The sequence below is a fragment of the Aptenodytes forsteri genome, unplaced genomic scaffold (assembly GCF_000699145.1).
Source record: "Aptenodytes forsteri isolate BGI_AS27 unplaced genomic scaffold, ASM69914v1 Scaffold114, whole genome shotgun sequence".
NCBI lineage: Eukaryota > Metazoa > Chordata > Aves > Sphenisciformes > Spheniscidae > Aptenodytes > Aptenodytes forsteri.
In genome coordinates, this window is record NW_008795364.1 from 5,214,358 (window position 1) to 5,235,356 (window position 20,999).

Here is a 20,999-nt window from a genome sequence, read left to right on the forward strand (position 1 = left end):
GCCCCACCGCCCTGGCTGGACCCTCCCAACCTGTTTGTTCCTCTTCCTCTCTTCGTTTGCAGCTTAGAGATGGCTAAAGTCAGCACCCAGGCCGCTTCCGTCACGACCCCTGTTGACCTCAACATGAACCTCTCTCAGTCTGCCACCCCTACCTCCACCCCCACCTCCATGGCCGTGCTGGCGGCCGCCTCCGCCGTTACCGTCAGTACCCCCCCTCCCCTACCAACTCTGCCAACCACCCACTATGCCGTTCCTGTCTCCAGTCTGCTTGGCATGAAAACTGTCCCACTCCTGGCACTAAATGCCGCGGCCGCCGCGGGGGCCACGGGGAGTTTGTCCGCTTACACTGCCAAAATTCCTTCGACGAGCGGGGTTAAGAAATCTGACCGCCAGAAGTTTGCTCCATATTGAAGGGATGAGACACAATGCAAGCTTTGCCAGCTCTACCAAGAGTCTGTGGTAGATCCTAGTTATCAAGGAAACAATACGGCATCTTTTATTTTCTGTTAAATTGCTAGTGTTAACTGTTGCCGACTCAAGTCGTCTTCCGCTCTCCATAACGACTAACAGCTGGGCACCACCTACCAACTAGTTCCAACAGCGGGCGGGCGCCGGCGCGGGGGCTTTCCCCCCGCAGCACGGCAGGGTGCCCCCACCCCGGCAAGGAGACACCTGGCGAGAAAGAAAAAACATAAATGAGGCAAAATTTTGACAGCCCGGTCCTGCTCCGGCAATACTGCCTGGCATATAAAAGAAAGTTAAATCCATTTGAAGGGATCCTTCCAACTGCAGAACAATTTTCTATGGCAAATGGGCACCTCTGATACTTTTTTCTGTTGCTAGAGCCCGCAAATCTGGCACTTCTGATGATTGCTAGCGCCCCTGAAATCCCACCTGAAGTGCTGGGCCCCCACGGTCACTCTGCTGCTCTCAACAGGCCTGAAGACTCCCGTCTCCCCTGCCCTGACGCCTGCCTGTGAGCAGATGGGGGCTAGAAAGTACCAAACTTTAGGTACTTCTATGTACAACAAATGAAGCTTTCTGGCCCGAGAAAAACTCCTAAACGAAAATGATTGGAAGACAACAAGAAAAAAATATCAGGCACCCGTGCCTTTCCACTCCGTTCTTTTAAAGGGTGCAACGCTTTTTCTCTGGGTTGGAAAAACGTAATTTTAAGAACCCCGCTTTAGGGAGGGAGAGCAGGCTCCTTTTTTTTGCGCTCAGATGTTTTACTCTTATACACACACCAACAAAGTACTTGTCTCCGTAAGTACTTAACAGTAGGTACAAACCAGACATGCACAGTCGCTATTCTGGTACCCCCTCCCGCATATATTTTGTTCAGCCAAAATGACCATTTTTTGTCAGGTTTCTCTAAATACATTCCTGTTTAACTCACCCCTAACCATGCAATCGGACTGTACTGTAAGTACGAATAAAATCTAGTGCTTATCAAAGGAGATCCAAAGGTTGCTGCCTGGACAGGTAACATCCCTTTAACAAGATCTTAACGATGCTCAGAGTAACTAAAACCAGACACCTAATTGCAGCCAAACCGAAGAGAGCTGGGTGATGTAATGGCTGGTTGCTAGCTGTTGGAACTAGTTTTTAACTGCATTTTCTGTTTGTCCATCCACCTTCTTTTTAATTTCTGTTGCATAACTCAGTAATGCAATATTGTTTTCCTCACCACTTCCAAATCCAGAATCCCATTAGCCCGCCACGTTCATCCACTTTGCACTCCTTGGACACAAAGCTTTAACAATTGAACTGTATTCAGTGCATTTTAATATAAACTAAAAACACAATGCAAATGCAATACTTTTTAAAACATGGTATTTCAAAGTGTGTTATTATTATTGTATAGGGCTAAGTACTATCTCAGTATTTTGTGTCATTTCTGTATTCTGTGGGCTTTTCTTCACCTTAGTACCTTTGCACTAAGTTTTGTCACTGTAACCATTTGTTGACCTGCCATTGTTACAGTTTGCACTTATCCAAATGGGGTGTTTGGTTGGTTTTGTTGGGTTTTTTGTTTTGGTTTTTTTTTTTGTTGGTTTTTTTGTTGGTTGGTTGGTTGTTTTTTTTTTTTTTGTATATAATGAAGGAAAAACTGGAAATAATGTCAAGGTACCTCAGCTATTTAAGAGCTCTAGAAAACTGCTGTAAAATTGTTCTGGACTATTGTAACTGTTTCAATAACTGACATTTAAAAAAACAAACAAACAAACAAACAAACTACCAACCTCTATGTGAGAAAACTTGCCTGCATTGAAATGCTGTTCTATGCTGGTTGTACTCAAGTGTTATTTTTTTAATAGTGAGAAGATTTTTTTTCTTTTTTTTTTTTTTTTGCCTTTTTTTTTTCCCCCTTTTCTTTTCCTCGTTTTTGTTCCTACATTTTAGGCTGTCTTCAGAAGTTACTGGCCTGGGGGCTCTGTAATGTATCTCATCATGCCCTAGTGCATTAGCCACCAGACAGGACTTTTCCAAAGCCCCATGAGACAATGCTTTCTATGGACTAATCTACAGAGGAGTTTCTGCCATTTCTAACTTTCTTATTATTCTGAGACATCAAAAGAAAATACTTCTTTTACTCTTTAAGCAACTGTGCTTCCTAACTCTTGTGTTGCTTTCATTACTGTTCCAGTTTTAACACTGTTGTGGCTCATAACATACAGCAAAGAAAAGTTATTTTTGGGGGTTAATTTTCATTGATGTTCATGCTTTGGCTAATCTGTATAAAAGCATGGGCCGTTAGTGTTCTAAACCACTGTATTCAGCTAGAGACTTGACAGTAAATTAAATGAGACGTTTTTATAAATAAATTTTTTTCCTGATTTAAAAAAAAGACGTGGTAGCTTTGTGCATACAACTGTTGTGTTGTTTAAACTTTGTTCTTTGTAACCAAGTTGCTAATTTGTCATTTGAGAAACACTATTTTATGGATTGTCAAACTAAGGTCATAGACAAATTGCTTGTTTTCATTAATGATTAAAGGTTTCATATCATCACGCTTAAGGTCCCAGTGCTCATTGGGAAAGAGTGTAACAACTGTGCAATACTGGCAACGTTAGAAGTACATTAGCCCATTGTCAGGGATGATGAGTCTTTTCATGATTAGATGGAGCCAAATTGTGTAATTAGTAAGCAGTATCTCTGCAAAACCTTATTTCGTTTTTAACAAAGTTGCTTTCGGAAAACTCACGCTGCATAGAAAAGACAGAATCTGGCTTCTTGGTACAAGAAGCCACTGGTTTGTATCTCTCGTGTTTCCCCATACTGATTTTAAGATCAGATACTGGGGAAAGAAAAACAAGAACAAAAGAACAAACTTGGATACCGAGTACAATATTGCTAAGACCCTTCGTATTTTCCCAATCCCAGCAGCACTGTTCAGCGACGAGGCTTCTAGACAGCACCTTTCACCCAGCCAGGAAGCTAGGCCAGCAGCTGGGAGGAGCATTACAATTTGCGTTAAAAAGGGAGACTGGAGAGCTGGCCCAGGGAAGTGTCTCATCCTGCCCTGACACACTGCTTGAGCCATTCAGCTCCTCCTTCGGGTCTGCTGCAGCACTGCAGTCACAGCCTCAAGTTATCCCTTCACAGGAAAGCGAAAGAAAGGGGCTGGCTCTGAGTCGTTGCTGCATACAGCGCTTCTGGCTGCGCTCTGGCCACCTCTCCTCTTAGGGTGTTGGCAATACTTTCACGTTTAATGCTTTATCCTCATGAGAAAGCAGAGGTTTTGGCAGTGCAAGTGAGTAGCATCCTTAATGACGTGAGACTAATTCCACAACCTCCATCCCTACTCTACTAAGGTCTGTACTTGTCTCCTGGTACTTTGCTTGGGGTCCCGGTTCCCCTCACTGCCCCGGCTGAGTACTTGTGGGGCATATCGCTATTATTTTCCATGGACTCTAGGGTACAGAGACCTGCTACATATCTTGGTCTTGAGTCTGAGCCTGGAACTACGATATGATCAAGACATGCATACAGACCTGGAAACCTGTAGAAGTCAACAGCTTTTTCAATACAGATGCAGCCACAGAGCATCTCTTGACAATAAAGGCTGCCGAGGAAGATTACAGAATGCCTCGTTGCATGCCAGCACCCAGGAAGCTCTACCCAATGTTGAATTAGCTATGCCAGCCCTTAGGCTGGAAGAACTACAGGTTGTAGTACTAACCTTCGCCCCGATAAAAATCTGTGTTATCATTAGTTAAAATATATTTAATTTCTTACTCTTGAAAGGAGAGCTGAAGCTGCTTTCACAGCAGGGACCTCCATATTCTTCATTTCCTAAACAGCAAAAGCTATTTCTCTGGCTAGCGTAAATGAAAAAAAGAGAACATTATTGCAGCTCAACACTAAGTAGGTCAAGGCTTTGCTCTCCCAGTAAAGCTGCTAGGCAAAGGGCAGCAGCAGCTCTGTTGTGCATAGCATCTTTCACATAAATAATTCTCATGTGCCTTGCAGAATCGACTAGAACAGGCTGAGATTTAAACAAACTAGTGCACGGGCACGTTTGTGTGTGGAATGAGGAGAGCTAAAATAAAGACACGTGGACAAAGGAAGGAAAAAGAGAAGTCTTTTGAGAGGGCTTTTGCAAAAAATACAGGCAGAAATGTGATAAAATCTAGGCTAATTGAGGACTCAATTATTTTAGTTGGAAAAGATTTCTGAGCGGCAAGAAAAAGTTCCTGGATAGCTTTAACATCGAAAACAGGCAAACAAAACCAACAAGGTACATCTGGAGGGGGGAAAAAAAAAAGTAAAAAATAGTATTATCCAAGATAGAAAACTAAACCACTCATGCCCAAAGGTAGATAAGAGGAAGCATGCACCCAATATGAAAAGGTCACTGCCCACACAACTGTGAGTTTCCAAATGAAAGATAACACAAGTTCTGCAGCTTTCACATCATCAAATTGGTATCAGAGTTCTGGCAAACATCTCAAACGAATTCAAGAAGCTCTGTTGTGTTTCTCTAGTGAAAAAAAAATAGAAAGTACAAATGCCAGCTGGAATAGTCAACCAGAAAGAAAACAAACAAACAAACAAAGAAGTTAGAGGTATTCAGCCACATAACCTAGTCCAGAGTGCTTTCTGTTCTCAGACATAGCCAGAAGGCATTTAGGGGCCCCAACGTGCATATTTGTGCCAAGTCAAGGCTCCTAGGAAGCTAACAGCATGGATCTCACTGGTGCCACAAATGTAGGCACCTGGGAAGTGCCTCAGCCTCACCGGGCTGCACGGGCAAGGTGTTTCTGTGAGATTTCACAAGACAGTCTTAAAGCATGCACTGAACCTTCCCCACCCGAACTAGGAAGAAATGGAAGCTGTTTTTTCATTCAATACCCAACAGCATCAAAGTAAGAGTGCTTCTCCAGGATGGGGGAGATCCAAATCCAGTTTATTCCATAGCCTCAGTCTCAGCTGAATGTATTTCAGCACTGTTTACGCACTTGGAACAGGACCTACCCCTTCTCAGGCAAGTGTCGTGATTATCAGACAAGTCACACACGCTCGCTAATTCAATCATTTTGCAGTGGCACAGCTTCTACAGGAAAGACTGCAATTGTTAGGCTGCTCAACTAGATCAGAGGAACTGTAGGTTCAAAGGACAGCATAGAGAGGAAGGATTTGAACACAGATCTCTTACACCCTCTATAAGCGCTGTAACCACCAATTACGCAAGGCGTTAGTCCCTCAGCTATATGTTTGGGAGAAAGACCTGGCTTAGATGACTACACAAGGGAATTGCTCGCATTTCTTTTCCCAGCTAACAGGCCAGGATAGTTCTAAGTGAAGGGATGAACAGAAGATTAAATGAAGGCAGATACTGAAAAATTGCTTCACACCAAAAAATTTCAATCTCCTGGGCTGAGTGACACTTTCTAGGGATACAAGTATATACCGCCTTTCTTGCCATTGAAGTGTACTTACTCCTTGGTTCCAGGAAGGAACACAGTAATGTTGATTAAATCAGTTTCTGCATCAATGCATGTGTCCTGTCACTCTACAGACTGGCATATGTCTCAAGACAGTAACTGAAAGAGAAGTGTCAAATTCATCTGATGTTACCTAATGAAAGGGAATTTCTGAAACATTATATACTGATATTATGGTTTCTAATGACAGCTACAGCATGATTCCTTTTGGTTGAGTGTCTGATTTCCTAGTGCAAGGTTTCTTGATTGTAAGAAAAAAGAAAGTATTTTTAAGTGCTGAAAATCTTTGAGTAATATGACTTTTCTTATTTGAGCTATTTCTAGCCCAGCGTTTTTAAGATGATAAAATGCAGAGAATTTAATTACAGTGGCATGTAATAAGCAAAATTTGTCTCTCCTCAAATTGAATGTATTGGCAGGGGGGCTGACCAAAGCTAATGTTAGTGTTCTTTTTAACTAGTATTTGTGATTCCAAAGCAAATTTTAAAATTATACGCTTTAGTGGAGGAATGACAAACAATCATGTTAGCAAATGAGAACATTGTTTTGTTTGCTGCTGTTATTTTGGTTTGGTTGTTTTTGCGCAATCACTTTTGGGCTCCTCTGTACCAAATACAGCCCTTTTTCCACATCTACTTCTAAGTCATGACAGCAGCAGCTTATTTCTTCCATGACGGGAGAGAAGTTAGCACACAGATTACCATTTGTGATTGTTTGCACTTGCCAGAGAACAGCTAACCACCAACTGGCAGTAGCAGCTATGGTTATCTGCTCCCTGCAGAGCTGCTACTTGGACCTCCATTTCAAACACACATGCACACACATTTTGGCCCTTAAAGTCACTTACCAGTTTCAGAAACACTGAGCTGGGAATCACTATTTTTTGGTGGCATGAAATCCCACAGTTCTTAAATTTGGGCAACACTCTCCATTAGTATTTCAATAAATAAGGATTACAAATGCTCTCTTCCCCCTTAAATCTGATTCTTCAGTTTTCTTGAAGTCCTGGAGATCAGAGAAATAAAATATTCTTCTGAATTCCACTGTGCCAGAGATTAAAACTTCATTTTTTAATAGTGGCTATGGACAGAGCTAGTTATTAGGACTGCTTTCATCTTTATTGTTTAAAAATATAATTCAAGAAAGTTAAGAAGTTAGAAAGAAATTAAGGAAGTACATATTTTTAAAAACAATTATTTGCTCTGGTTAATTATCTAGCTCATCAGAAGTTCATAAAATTGTTTTCTAAAACAGAGGAGAGATTTAAAATATAAATTAATTATGCCTATGTTTTTCTAAGACACAGGAGATCATTTACCTTGATACATTAGCTTGACTGTTCAGTAAGGTTGAGATAATTCCCTTTTCTCCCTTACAGCCATGCTACTTTCATTGCTAAAAAGCAGGATGATTTCTTGCCTTCTCGACACAACAGCACATGTACATCAATGGTCACGTAGGATACAGATAGCAAAGCCACTCCTATCTTCTTCACAAAGCTCTCCGAAAGCTTTGTTTCAAATGAAGAAATGTACAGTTGTACGCAGTAAGCTGTATAAAACCTGTATACAACACTATTTGTGGATCTACGAGATTCCTCCAAGGAAAAAAGCATCAAATCTTAAACAAGCAACAACCAAGAGGGACCAATGCTGTCAGTTACTTCCCCAGCAATACATAACCCGCTGGCTGGTCCCTCGTCTTTACTGTTTCAACAGAAGTTATGCAAAGATAATCAATATAGTGATGAGTGATCTGGTGTTTATTCCTGCCATCTATTCCTAATAATAATTAAAACAATGGGCTGCACTGGTTTGGATTTGAATGTACAAGCTCCCTCCACTGCAACTAAACTCGCTGCCTTTAGCTTCTTACCACGAGGTATCTCTAAAGAGGAGGGCAGCTGAGCTAAACAGCTGAACCGTTCTAACGCTCACTTCCTTTCCTATTTATCTGCAGTTGAAACCATGATTTGCAGATTGATGTACAAAATGAAAGTGAAGTTACAGATGTACGTACAAAATGGAACTTATAATCTCAGGAGATTAACATTTTTATACTGTAAAAACATGTACATTCATGACGCTCAGTGTAACCTGACTTTAGTCACATCTGTTTCTCTGACATTAAGCCAAATGCAGAGAGCGGTTCTAAAGTTCAGTGTTAGCAAGCTAGTATGCTTTGATGAGTGACTGAAAAGTAAAGATAAGCAGAACTATTACAAACTTAGCTTAGCTCTTCTGAGAGTGAAACTGGGGGACTGTCTTTTGTTTTGTTCTGAAAAAAACCTGTCCATCTGCTAATATTGTACCACCCTCTCAGCTGAAAGTTCTCTTCATAGTGATAAATGGATCTAGAGATATTTCACTACAGCACAATAGGCGCCTTATACATTGATACTCAAATGTTTCACGCTATAAAAGGAAATTTTATTTCAGTTTTGGCCCAACTAAGTTTTCTCCAACTTGCCAAAACATTCATTATTTGTTTCAATACTCTCTGAATGTTTCTGTATTCTGTATTTCAATACTCTCTGAACGTTGCTATCCCAACAACAGTACTAATTCATGTAAGACTGCAGTGTTGTGTCAAACATTTTAGCAGTAACACCTACTTACACTTACGGTTATTAAATCAGTCAAAAAACAACAGCTGTAAGCCAGCATGTGTGAGCAGGCATAAATGGATGCACCAAACTGCTAAGGACCATTGCTTGAATTTTGACAGCTTTATAAATATAAAGAGCTGAACCCAAGGATCATGGAAGCCAGGAGTGGTAAAAAAGCATCTCACAATACGGAAAGGGCTCCCACCATATCAAGTCTTTCTTCCAAAACAGGCAAATCAAACATCAAGCTTTAGTTTTTCTCTTTATTGCTTGGTTAATAAACATCTTTGAAGCGAGCATCTAGAATGCTCTCGTAAGAACAAAGCTTGTTTTCTCCCTTAAAACCTCACTAACTTGTTTTAAAACTAGAATCTTTAAAACAGGAAAATGTTAAGCTGTTCCTTCACAACTTTACTTTTTGATAAAAATTAAACCACACATTTGTCCTTTTTCAAAAGTCCTCAGCACATTTGAAATGCTTTAAGATTTGCAAAAGTAAAAAAAATATGCTTCATAAAAAAAAAAGACACTTACCAAAGCTCAAGGTAGTTGTGCTTTCCACATCCCAATCTTGTCAAGTTTCTTGGTTCTTGAGCTTACTTCATCTGTGTTTATCAGAACAGAAATCAATTTAGGTGCTCTCTGTGCTTAAGACAGTATCTTAAGAAAACTTCCAGTCTTTGCAGCTAGATAAATTATTTTACCTCATCAGTTTCCAGTGCAGTACCTTCCTCTCTGGCGTTTTGCCACCCTTTCATTTAGTTATGCAAATATGTAACCATTGCGTTTTCATCCCTCTGATTGAAGAAATGTGAGGTATGCTAAACTATGGCTGCACTAAGCAAAACAAGATACTATAAAGAAAAATACTCAGCACTGCCTATGGCACATCACAGAGCATACACTGTGCAGAAGCTGTAGCTCAACGTTTCTGAGCTTGGCCCTACATACACAGAGAAACTGTAACAGATCCTGAAAAAAATGTACATATTTTATTGGGAGCTGGGGCAATGGACAGAAGAGCACTTACAAATTTTAAGATAACATAAATGCCTGATATTTTCCTTTCCCTAACCCCCCAGTCTGGGAAAACTCCATACACTATCACTTTTGCTAGTCCTTTACTTCTATACACAATAATCCAAGTCTCAAAATTACCAGATATATCTAATGCTTCCAAAACCTTAGAGATTCTTCAGTTAATTACTAATCCCATGAAAATACCTCTGGTAGGAAACCAATAATTTTAATAGGAAAGGTACATTCAATATTGTAAAACATTTGCAATATACAGTTTTTACAGCAAGTAATACACCATTGTAGATCTACAAAGATTATTTTTTTTAATACGCTTGGCTCTTTACCACCTCACGATCCTCTTTAAATAAATATTTAACAAAAGCATCTCACTTCTAACAACGGAAGTAACATCACAGATAAAGAGAGTATCAGCCACGTTGCAGAAATGCTACAACAAAGCCCCTTTCACCCGCCAGTCTTGAGACAGCAAATCCTGCAATTCTTCTTCATCTTCGCTACCAATAGCCTCGTCCTCTTTCTGTTGAGTTGCTCTTAATCTCATGGCTTCCTTTAACTTCTCCTTCATCAGATCCTGACGGTTACGCAAAAGCTCAACACGGCGGTAACATTCACTGTTGAAAAGTAAACCACCCATTAATACTTGTGGCCTTTCCACATTAATTGGATTTTCTACAGTGCTGGATTTTGCTTCTCCAACTTTGGATAAAAAAAAGCTCCACAGCTTCCCATCAATTAAAAAAATAAGCTTTCAATATGCTAGTGCACCTTCTCTGTCTTAATCAAGTGGAAACAGACCAGAGGCGAGGTGTGGTCAATTCTCCAGTAATGAGATCTAATCCAAATATTTCACAACTGCAATACCACCACAAATCATTTTAAAAAAAGCACAGAACCAATATCCACTTCCACACAAGAAGAGACGCCATTCTTTGCTCCACTTATGGTTTTCATATACGGTAGAAAGGTGAGATATCAATTGGCTATCAATTTTGATAACTTCGTGATGGCATCTCTGAAAACAAAAAGGCAGCACAAGTGTTCCGATCCTTTATTGGCTTACTGTGTGCTGTAACAGAACATTTTAAGTAAACATAATCCACGAGTTTCAGTTTTCCACTTACTTAAAAAGTTCTGTCCTTGAAATATGTTTTATAACAATGATTCTAGCCATTTTAACAGGGTATTTTGTTGAAAATGCCAAGTAGTATCAGCCTGATTTAAATACATCTTTGCTTCTTTCATTCCTGTTTGTTAGGAAGAGTCAACAAGGAAAGATTATTATCTGGATCCTGTTTCCCCTTGCATATCTGCAACATGATTACTTACAGGCAGGCACAGCTGAAGATTTGAAGGCTAAGGAAAACATGAATGTAACTGGAATTAATTTGATTTTGAATTTAATTCGAAATAGCCTGCATTTAAATGCACTCAGAAGACAAAGCTACAAAAACAGTCTTTAAAAATCGATTTGGAACTTTTATTTTGGGAAAAATGATTACGGTAACAAACTTGAAATTCTCTACAAATTTCTGAATTTGGTTCTACATACTATAGCATCCTAAGCTACTGGTAAAAGTGAATGCTCAAAGGCAGCCAGGTTTAGCTCAAGCCCTCTCCAAAATTACATGGACATTGTTAAAAGACATCCCTGTACTATCAAAGCTCAGTTTGATCCCAACACTATTGTTACTATACGCTGATTATCTGTAGCATGTAAATCTGGCCAGGTGGCTTAAGCATTGCTTTAATTTTTAGTGCCTTCTTTTTGTTGCAAGGTTCATTAAAATCAGAATTCATCTTTTTTTTTTTTTTTTTCCAATCACTAGCATTGCCATAATCACTGTTAATCAATGTGTGAAGCTACATGATAATGGTAACAATCTGTTCTACTAAGCTGTATTTCAGGTTACTTAGAGTTTAAACTAATGCTTATCCAACTGCTACACCTACCATTTCAACAAAACAAAACGACCCACTTCATGTAATGAAGTGCATCATTCAACAAAACCTTTAAGTAAACTTTTATTAGAAACAAGAAGAGTTAAGTCACAGAACAGGGCATTTTCAGTACAGCAAATGGATGGTCAAAACACAAATCTCGTTATCGAAATTTTAATTGCAGTGCAGAATATCAGACCTTGTTTTTTTAAAAGTGTTCACATGAGTTCAACATCAATCAGAATTCACAGAGAAATACAAATTAAGACATCTGACAGGGCGAAGGGGGACAGTTTGTTCAAAGAATTTGCTGTCTATTGCTTTATTTTGCCCATGCCTGTTTGCTGTATTTTCAGTAATTCTAGCGCATTCTCTCTTTGCAAGTAATTACATAACTTTGCACCAAAATTCATGTTTTTATTAGGTATCATTCTGCAATTTGAGGGAGCCTGTCTTTCTCCTTCAAATATTTAGGTGATTAATGAAAGGTAGTATCACAGAAGATTAAAAACGTTTTTATCACTCTAGTCAAATAGTGATCCATTACTGCTGGAGAACAGAAAGTTTGAGGAAAAATTGATCTACTTACATCTGTTCGTCAATTTCTCCAATCTGACGATCTAGTCGTCCCTCCTCATCCTCTTCTGCCACTATTGCTTCTGAAATCTAAACCAGAAAAGCGCTAAGAAAATTCACCTTCATCCTGAATTTCACTGTTGTTCCTTTTTGATGTCTGTGTCTTCCCTTCCTCCCCCCTACCTCAAGCCAGTGTCAATCTCCTATACAAATACTCCCACCTTCACAAAAGACTCTGGAGGCAAATACAGAAAAAAACGGATCTGGTTTAATTTGAAATGGAAATGCTTTTTCTTAAAACTAAAAGTTAAAAGTAGTTTGGCTGCTTTGGGGTTAACCTTTTGAATTTTTCAATATGCTACTATTTGAAACTGAGCATAAACAAACTACGCGCATCCAAAGTCTGAGGCTGAAATAGGAGCTGTATCCCAATGCTTGGGACTAAATTACACAAGCTTATTGAAAGTATTGGTTAAATATTCCCACTAGATCCCGAAGTGTTTCTAACCTGTTATTTTTTTCAGCATATACTTTCTCAAATCTGAATGTCTGGGAGATGCTATGCAATCAATGGTCCACGCATAACTGAGAAGATTCCTTCTAAGCTGAAGAATTATCTGAATGGCTAATGCTAGCAAAATGTATCCACCACTGCTTTTGTATGAACATTCGCTCTGTTTACAGTGCTGACCACTTTAAAATGAGCAATGATAAGGTTTTTTGCACCACTTTTCTTAGCAGTTGACATACGAGCAATTATTTACAATTAAAATTAAAAAAACCTAGCAAATACTCTAGGGGAAGATTGAGAACACCAGGTATCTGTAACGAGTGTTTTGTATCGTACAAAAAAGCACGGGAAGACTTTCCATGCAATGCTCAACAGTAAAAAATGGAGGTACATAAAAATTGCGGCCAACTTAGGTCTCACACACACAAAATCTTCTGTCACTTTCCCAAATTTTGGGGCTCCTTTCCAGAACATTTAAGTCAACCATAAAACGCAGGTTACCTACACTTTATAGATCCTTTTTGAAAAAGACAGACAAACAGGTGGTGTTCTGTTCTGTTTTTTTCAAGGTTAAAATATGAATATATCTCATCTAAATAAGAGCCCACAATTATGTCCTGTTTGGATACAGGACACACCTCAGGATGCTGATCTGAGGTATATGCTATCTTATTTAAATACAATTTAACAAATGTAACTAGATATATATTGATGACTGGATCCTGATCGTAAGTTTTTTCAACTTAATTTCCCTTAAGCGGAAAACAGAAGGAACCCTTTGCTCATTTGTAAAGTGCATTTAACTACACACTGCATTGCAACGAACAACTGACAAATGCAGATGTCAGTCATTCTGCAGAGCTGCATGAAACTGTTGTTTTCCTTATTGTGTATAGTATTTAGAATCAATAAAAATAGATTCCATTACTTACTGTGTTGACCTGTCGCATTGCCTTTTGAAATTCATCCCATTCTTTGTCCATCTGATCCTTTGGAGCATCAACTTTTCGCACCTAAGGAACATGAAAAAGCAGGCTTATTAACAATTTACATCTAGTGACTCTGGGGCACTGTAAAACACCTGGAGAAACAGAACAAATTATGCTGTGTTCTCCGAAATAAAACACCTGAGAAACAGAACAAATTATGCCGTGTTCTCCAAAAAGTCTGGTCAACATAACTCCGATTAAGTAATGTATATGAACAAGAGAGTGCAGCTGCACAATGGTTTTGGAGGAAAACATCTGACTCTACTCCTGGATTAAAACAACATCCTTGACTCTAGCATTAAAGAATAATTGACTAAGAATGGATAGTGTGGAATGTTTGGATTAAAAAAAGTGACTAAGTCTGTTAATTTGATGGTCTGTAATTTCACTACGTTAGGTGGTAACTTCTAAATTCTTCTGTAAGCTGCCTGTTCAATCATATATAGTAGCTATCTCACAAGCCAAAAAGGAGTGAATTATTTGCCTTTGGCATAACATAAAATATCAAATGATTCAGTCACTAGTCTGACTGGTGTTAGATAGTCTGACTATATTTCAAATCTAGTCTAATTTTGTTGGCTAACAGAAGGAATAGTACAGCTGCATACCAATTTTAACGACATGCAAAGCTTTCTCTTCTGTGGTAGACGGCATTAATTACTAAGACAAAAAGACTGAAAAAGCAAGTAGCTGTAAGAATGTGTCTAAGATCTACAACTAAGGTAATCAAAACCAGACTGTGCTTTTAATACAAGCAAATAAGCAAGATAATCTACCTGTGTAACCAAAACTTCCACAATTCAAGACTGTAAGATGTGGCATATAACATATGTTAGATGAGAGATTATGCCTGGCTCTGGACTGGGTGGAAATTATATAGCTGGGAGAACTAAGCAGTTTGAACAGAATAATTCATGACATCATCTTTTTGCATTAGTTTTATTTTTCCTTTATTCATTCCTCTCTTTTGGTAACACATCAGTCATCATCATGGTAAAGACAACAGTTTGGTACGTTTTGTTCCTGAACGATTATACAAAATCCAGTAGTATGAATTAAGTTTATAGAATAAATTAGAAGCTTCCAAGCAAACTACGTACTGGGAAGTTATAGTCGTCATTTCATTTTTCTGTTCTGTGATTATTTCTATCATATGTGTATGTACTGTGTTATTATGCATTGTGGTTGTCTTTTGTAATTCATAATTATTTGTATTTCTTACAATAAATTTAAAGACTAAAGGTATTATTTTTCCTTGAAATATTTATCTAATCCAGAATTTATATGCTTTATAAATTCCTGATGTAAAGAACCAACATTTTTCAAGCCCACAATCTCCCTTCCAAAAAGCTCAGTTAATTCTGAAAATAATTATTTTTGTATGATTCCAACACAGAAACACTGCAGCAATCACAACATAAGCGATGTCACAAACATTTTCCTTCCCCTGCATATTAGCAAAACTTAGAAAGGGCTGATTAAAGAGAAGAATACCTGCAAGCAATTCAAGAAGAGCTTATTGGAACATGTATCCACTTGTAAATTTTATCAGCTGAGGCAATGACCAGAACAAAGATCACTAACCAGTGTCCTCACAGATACAAGCAGATTCTCCTTTGCCTGCTAGACATTCCCGCTTTCTACAAGCTTCCCAACTCACGGTGAAACCAAGTATTTGAAAAGTGTAACATACCAATTAGTCATATGCAAAAAAAAAAAAGTGCATTTTTTTCAGCTATGTAACTCAATATTCAGAATGTCATTATTCAAAACTATTCACATATGCCAACATGTGGGCACGAGTGGTGCCAAAAGAATCTTGCCAGAGCAACTAAGACACACCTAAGCCTGTAATTGTGACAGTGGAACTAACTGAATGTAAAGAAGCATTATTTGGAAGCTCTCCAAATCAGAAGTCATGACTCGACTCAATTTAAATACACCAGCAGCCTTCCACAGTGTGAAAAATAGGGAAATATACTCAAGGAAAATAAAAAAGACTTTGAGCCTACCACAGTATTATTTCAATAAAGAAAGCAGGAAAGTCATCAAATCTGTGGTAAATTTTACAAACAAAAAAAGCTTTGTATTTCAAATATCTGTTTATTTTGGTCGTCATTTGGTACTGTGCAAGTTGAAGGAAGTATGAATGATTTTGATCAAAATTCCAAGATTTTTAGTTGTGATTTTTTTGACAAACACATTGAATGCGCACCTTTCTTTTCTTTTCCAAGCATCAAAAAAACCCATAACAGTAAAAGACAAGAGGGTTGAAAACCAAGATCACTGTTATAGTATGCCAGTACTAGAGATCACGGTATATGCAATAATCTACCTATTTTCATTCTAACAGGATGCATAGTATCAGTTGCATAGTAACTCTTAACACTTTTCAACAGGATCTCTCAAAGGACGTTAGAGAACTGTTTTTATATCCTCAATTCAGAGGCAGAATTGGATGTACAAATTCAGTGAAACGCTTTTCCCGGGGTGACTCAAAGAAATAAAAGTAACAGGTGGATTGTCCAAATCTCAGTCCAGCGTTTTAGCCAACAAATAACACTTCTTTAGTTTTCTTTAAGAGCCACAAAGGCACCACAATCAAAAATACGCTATGAGAGATGATTTAACAAGCTCTTCTTGCCCCTCTCTGCCCCTTTTCATGTCTTCTAATTAATACGAACCAAAATAGTTCAGTCATTTTCTTGTATTCTGGTATGACTAATTACCTGGAAAAGCATCTTCACTACTCAGAAAATCATTACAACTGGCAGAAAAAAATCCAGCAGCATCAAATGAGCAGATCACTTACTTTTGCATCCACTTCAGGATCATCAAAGAAACCTTCTGGCAAAGCTTCAGCGGTGTTTTCTTTCCTGAAATGTTTGATTACTATTATCTCGAGTTAACACTTTGCAACCTGCTTTATTGTAGCGTTAAAAATAGTCAAGAATAAAATCCATAATCTTTTATAAAAGGACCTAGAAATGAAGCAAGTTTTTTTTACGCCCCAAGTTTTACCTACAACCATCAAAACTTGCTTCTTCAGTTTGGTCTTATCTAACTTACAAGGACTGCACAGACAGGTTTAAACCCCACTGTCAAAACAAGAGCTTAGGCTTCTTAAACTATTCTTTCCAGTGTGCTGAGCACCCAAACATTTTAACAGCAGTCTCTACTTTTGAAAGCCTAAACCACTGTCTAAAAAAGTGCCCAAGTGAGCTGAACTGTTACTACAGAACAAGCAAATGGTTTTCTTTAAACAGTAAAAACCAGTGGTTGACACTAAGCTTCAGAAGTATCCTGTGTTAAAAATTGCAAATGGAGATGTTTAACAGACACCGTATGGCATTACTTCTTCTCTTATCCTGCCCTTAGGGTGTGAAATACCTGTCTGAAATAATGCTCGATGCTGATGTATATACAAACTATTCCAAATACAAGTTACCAATATGACAGATTTTTAAGTGATCACAGTCTGTATTTCCGGGAAGGATAATGTTTATTTACAAGTCCCAAATTTATCAGTATTTGATTTGACTGCTTACCTTTCCACTATCTTCTCTTGTATCTCTGCTTTCTGTATGGACCCTGAATGGGAAACTATAGGAGCAGCTGTGGTTTTGCTGTCAAAGAAGTCTACAAGAAAGGACAGAAGCCGATGAACAAAAAGAACTGTTCAAGCTTCTTTATAGTTCTGACTAGACAGAAGACAGGAATTTCAATTAATACCTTACTGAATCAAGGGAAGAACAGCCAGACATTATTTCACTTGACAGCCTCAAACAATTAGAACATAAAATCAATAAGCATGCTCAGAAAACACCACACAATAACAAACTAGCAGAGAATCTCCTTTCTCTACTTCCAATATAACACACCCTAACCAGCTAATAGCAATAATTAGAAAAGTAAATTAAAACCCTTCCATCATCAGTTAAAACACAGCTTCTTCTTACTGAATCACTTACTATTTCAGTCATCGTTACCTGCAGGCAGAGAATTAGCTATTACTTCTTGAGTTGGAGGTGGAATTTCAGTATTATGCGTAACACAAGATTTGTTTGATTGATCTTGTTCTTCTTCATCATCATCATCATCGTAATTTCCTGACAATAAACTGGGACCTGAACCCTTTGAAAGCTGTTTGTTTGCACTATCTTGCTCTGTTTCATCAAAAAAATCTGCTGGTAGCCTAGTAAAGAACACAAAACAGAACTATTTCAAACTTCACAAAAATCAGTTACAGTCTAGCATCCAAAGCCTATTCGATCTGTGAGCAATACGATCTTTTAGATATTGTGCAATACCCTAAACTGCGCAGCTACCGATGTAACCATTGTCTGAAGGCAGCACATACTTGTTCCTTTTTTTTTTTTTTTTTTGAAGTTCCCCAGGAATGCTCAGATTAATTCTGAAAACAGATTTCAGTTCCATTTTTCTGTTTGAATATTCAATATCAGAAACATTAATAAAAATATCCTGTAACAAAGTGCATTTGGAGGAATGGCAGATACGGTAACTCTATTTCCACATTCGAAGTTATTTGCGTCTGTATACCTGCTGTGAACACATTAAATACAAAATTCATAGTTCAGCGGTCGTATTAATGTCACGTAAACCTTGATAACCTTCATGTATAAACACAGCTACTTATTTGGGGTATCTACTGCGGCTCAGAACTGCAGCTTAGAAGGGCCACACAGGTTCAGCAATGAGAAAACCCAGATTTGCTTAGAATACCTGCAGGCCTCCAAGCCAAACATTTTTCCAGGTTATATTTTAAAATCATCATACTGATTGGTTTAATAATGAACAAACCACTCAACCGTTAATTTTGCACACACACTCAAAATTTCTACAAGGTAAGCGTCTTCTAGTGTCAAGATAACAGCACGTAATATCTATGCAAGACAATAATAATTTATCCTGTTAAGAAGCGTACAGGAGACCTGCAGGCCCCGTGTGACATCTACCGACCCCACAAAGATATCCAAATACCATCAAAAATCTTTAGTGGCAGTAAGATGCTTAACCCAATCCCTTGAAGTCAAATACACTCCTATATTTGTGAGAGTTCAACTGCAAGATATGCATTTACATGAATTTTAAGTGACAAAAACATCTTAACAAAGATCTGTTGATGACATTTGTTAGTAGTTTTGTGAATAAATATCATTTAAATGTACATTTAAAATTTGTCTTAATTTCAGACTACCATCTCTTCTGCAGTATGCTAGCATTGAAGATTAGAGTGCATGCCACAATCTAGTTATTTTCATTCTAGCAAACTGCGTACTACCACCACATACTAATCTTTAAAAGTCTGATAGTGACAGTAAAATAATTCCTGTTTTGTCACAGGCCCTAGAGTTAATACCATGATTTTCTCATCTGCACTGAGGAAGATGCTGCCATGTTCAGGAATATACACCCACATTAGAAAATGAGCAGAAGCGGGGATCTGCTGATTCTCTGAATCTTTACCCTTGGCTAGGAAGGAGAGATGAGGAAAAACAGGGTGAGAATGTAACGGTTGGTACAGTTACAAAAAGAACACATGTAATAAGATCTGCTTACCCAGATGTAGACGTATGTGGCTTTTCGTCCGTACCTGTATAACAGCCAAGAGTCACTTCTTACAACCCATACTTTTAAAAAAAAATCCCTCAAATAAAGTCTTACTACAGCAGCAAGTTCACAAATGCCCACTTTCATGTATTTCATATATTTACATGTTCAGTAACACCAAGGGAAAAAAATTAACTATCTTTCTTTTCAGCATGAACTTTCATGCGTGATTTGTGGTAATCCAATGGCTTGATCCCACTGAAAAGGAATAACACTACTTCTGAACAAGTGCTTCTACTGTTTAACTTATACTGTTTCTAGTTCTGTTTTGACCAAGCCCACAGCCCCATGACCTAATTGAACCCAATAACCCAGAAGAAAACTAGGTAGACTACCAAAAGTGCAGTTTTCTCCTGATCAGTGAACTCACAGAGAAAGAGCAAGACAGACTTTTTCCCTTTTCAGCAGCAACAGGCTGACATTAACTCAACAGTCTTGTGTATTCACACTCACTTCCATAGGAAAAAAACAAACCAAAAACATTCAAGATGTAAAATGGCTAGATTCTGGCAAGTACTTGATAAGTATTTTTCTCTCCTTACCTTTTACTTTCTTCAACTCTGTATTTTCTGTGTCAATAGTTTTTCTCTTGACAGGATGAGATGATGTGCTAGCAGCTGAACCTGTTGCTGTCTGCTTTGTGCCTTTTAATTCTGCAACTCTCTGTAAAGAAGTACAAAATTCAGGAGGCTTTCCTAGCAGGAACTTCTGGATTGCAGCTTCAAGTACAGCTCTTTTAGAATACTTTATTAAAATGAGCTAATATCTTTCTATAACAAGATCACTGAAATAGACATCACCGATACAGAAACCAAGACCAATGTTTCTGTCAGTCTCTTGAATGATGTGACATGGGGGGAGAGGAATTGACACTTGCACAAGGGAGACTGTATGAGTGAGAAAGGGAAGTCTAAGATCAGTGACATTTACATTAGTAAAACACTGGAGGAAAGAGCAGGAAGGCTGGCCTCATCTGGTATATTAAGTGCTTTAAAATTAAAACACAGCAGTAGTATTAAAGACACGTCACTGTGCCTTGCCACAACGATCTACCCAGAACGCAGGTAATGAACGAGGAACCCCTCAGTTCTTTTGGTCTTTTTCCTCAGTACTTGCAAAATGAAATGCAATCTCTCAGTTTCCGTTAAGCAGCAGCAGAATTTGAAAGAATAAAAAAAAAAAAAACCCACACTTAAGGTTGCATCCAAGTTACAAGCTCCCTGAAATTGTTTTACAAATGTTTTATCTTTACTGCTAAATTGTAAACAAAACGTGTTTTCTTAACGACATGTAAGCTGTCACTTGCTAACATACACGTAACAAAGTAAATCCGAGGAGGGTTTCCAAGTCCAACGATGCAAAGCTGCAGACAAGTGACAGTTAAGTTGTCGCCAACGCGGGAACAGCTTCATCTTAAGAGTACGTCCCTTGAAAGACAGGGGACGATTCTCTCAAGTGCGGGCCTTTCAATGCGTACGTAGGTTTTAAAAAAACAAAACAAGACAAAACAATCGGGCTTGTTTTTACACTGCTCTCTCCTGGCAGATACTTAAGTGTTAGCCATTAGCGTGCACCTCAAAAAGCAGCAAACCCCTAGCCTCCCTTAACGCGGCGTAACCTCCCCTGTCCTTCCCCCTTCTCACGTGGTGCCCAGTCACTTCTGAACAACAAAAACCCAGCCAGCGCCCAGCCGAAACCCGCACCACCGGCCAGCGGGCAGCCAGCACCACCAGAGCACCGGCACCAAGGCCCGC

General features: G+C 38.6%; 2 protein-coding genes across 2 annotated transcripts in view; one reads left to right on the forward strand and one right to left on the reverse strand.

Moving 5' to 3' along the window:
- Positions 1 to 411, forward strand: part of LOC103899689 (poly(rC)-binding protein 3) — a 53,611-nt gene extending 53,200 nt beyond the window's left edge. Inside the window, exon 12 of the mRNA XM_009280197.1 lies at positions 63 to 411. Coding sequence (XP_009278472.1) covers positions 63 to 411 — 349 coding nt within the window. The remainder of the gene's footprint in view (positions 1 to 62) is intronic.
- A 9,122-nt stretch (positions 412 to 9,533) lies between these two features.
- The window catches only part of ZNF830 (zinc finger protein 830), a 12,811-nt gene continuing 1,345 nt past the window's right edge, over positions 9,534 to 20,999 (reverse strand). The window contains exons 2-9 of the mRNA XM_009280212.1: positions 19,788 to 19,989; positions 19,195 to 19,228; positions 17,604 to 17,809; positions 17,163 to 17,253; positions 16,427 to 16,490; positions 13,558 to 13,638; positions 12,128 to 12,204; positions 9,534 to 10,211 (exon numbers count right to left, since the gene is read on the reverse strand). Of these exons, the coding sequence (XP_009278487.1) occupies positions 10,028 to 10,211; positions 12,128 to 12,204; positions 13,558 to 13,638; positions 16,427 to 16,490; positions 17,163 to 17,253; positions 17,604 to 17,809; positions 19,195 to 19,228; positions 19,788 to 19,989 (939 nt within the window). The 3' untranslated portion in view covers positions 9,534 to 10,027. The remainder of the gene's footprint in view (positions 10,212 to 12,127; positions 12,205 to 13,557; positions 13,639 to 16,426; positions 16,491 to 17,162; positions 17,254 to 17,603; positions 17,810 to 19,194; positions 19,229 to 19,787; positions 19,990 to 20,999) is intronic.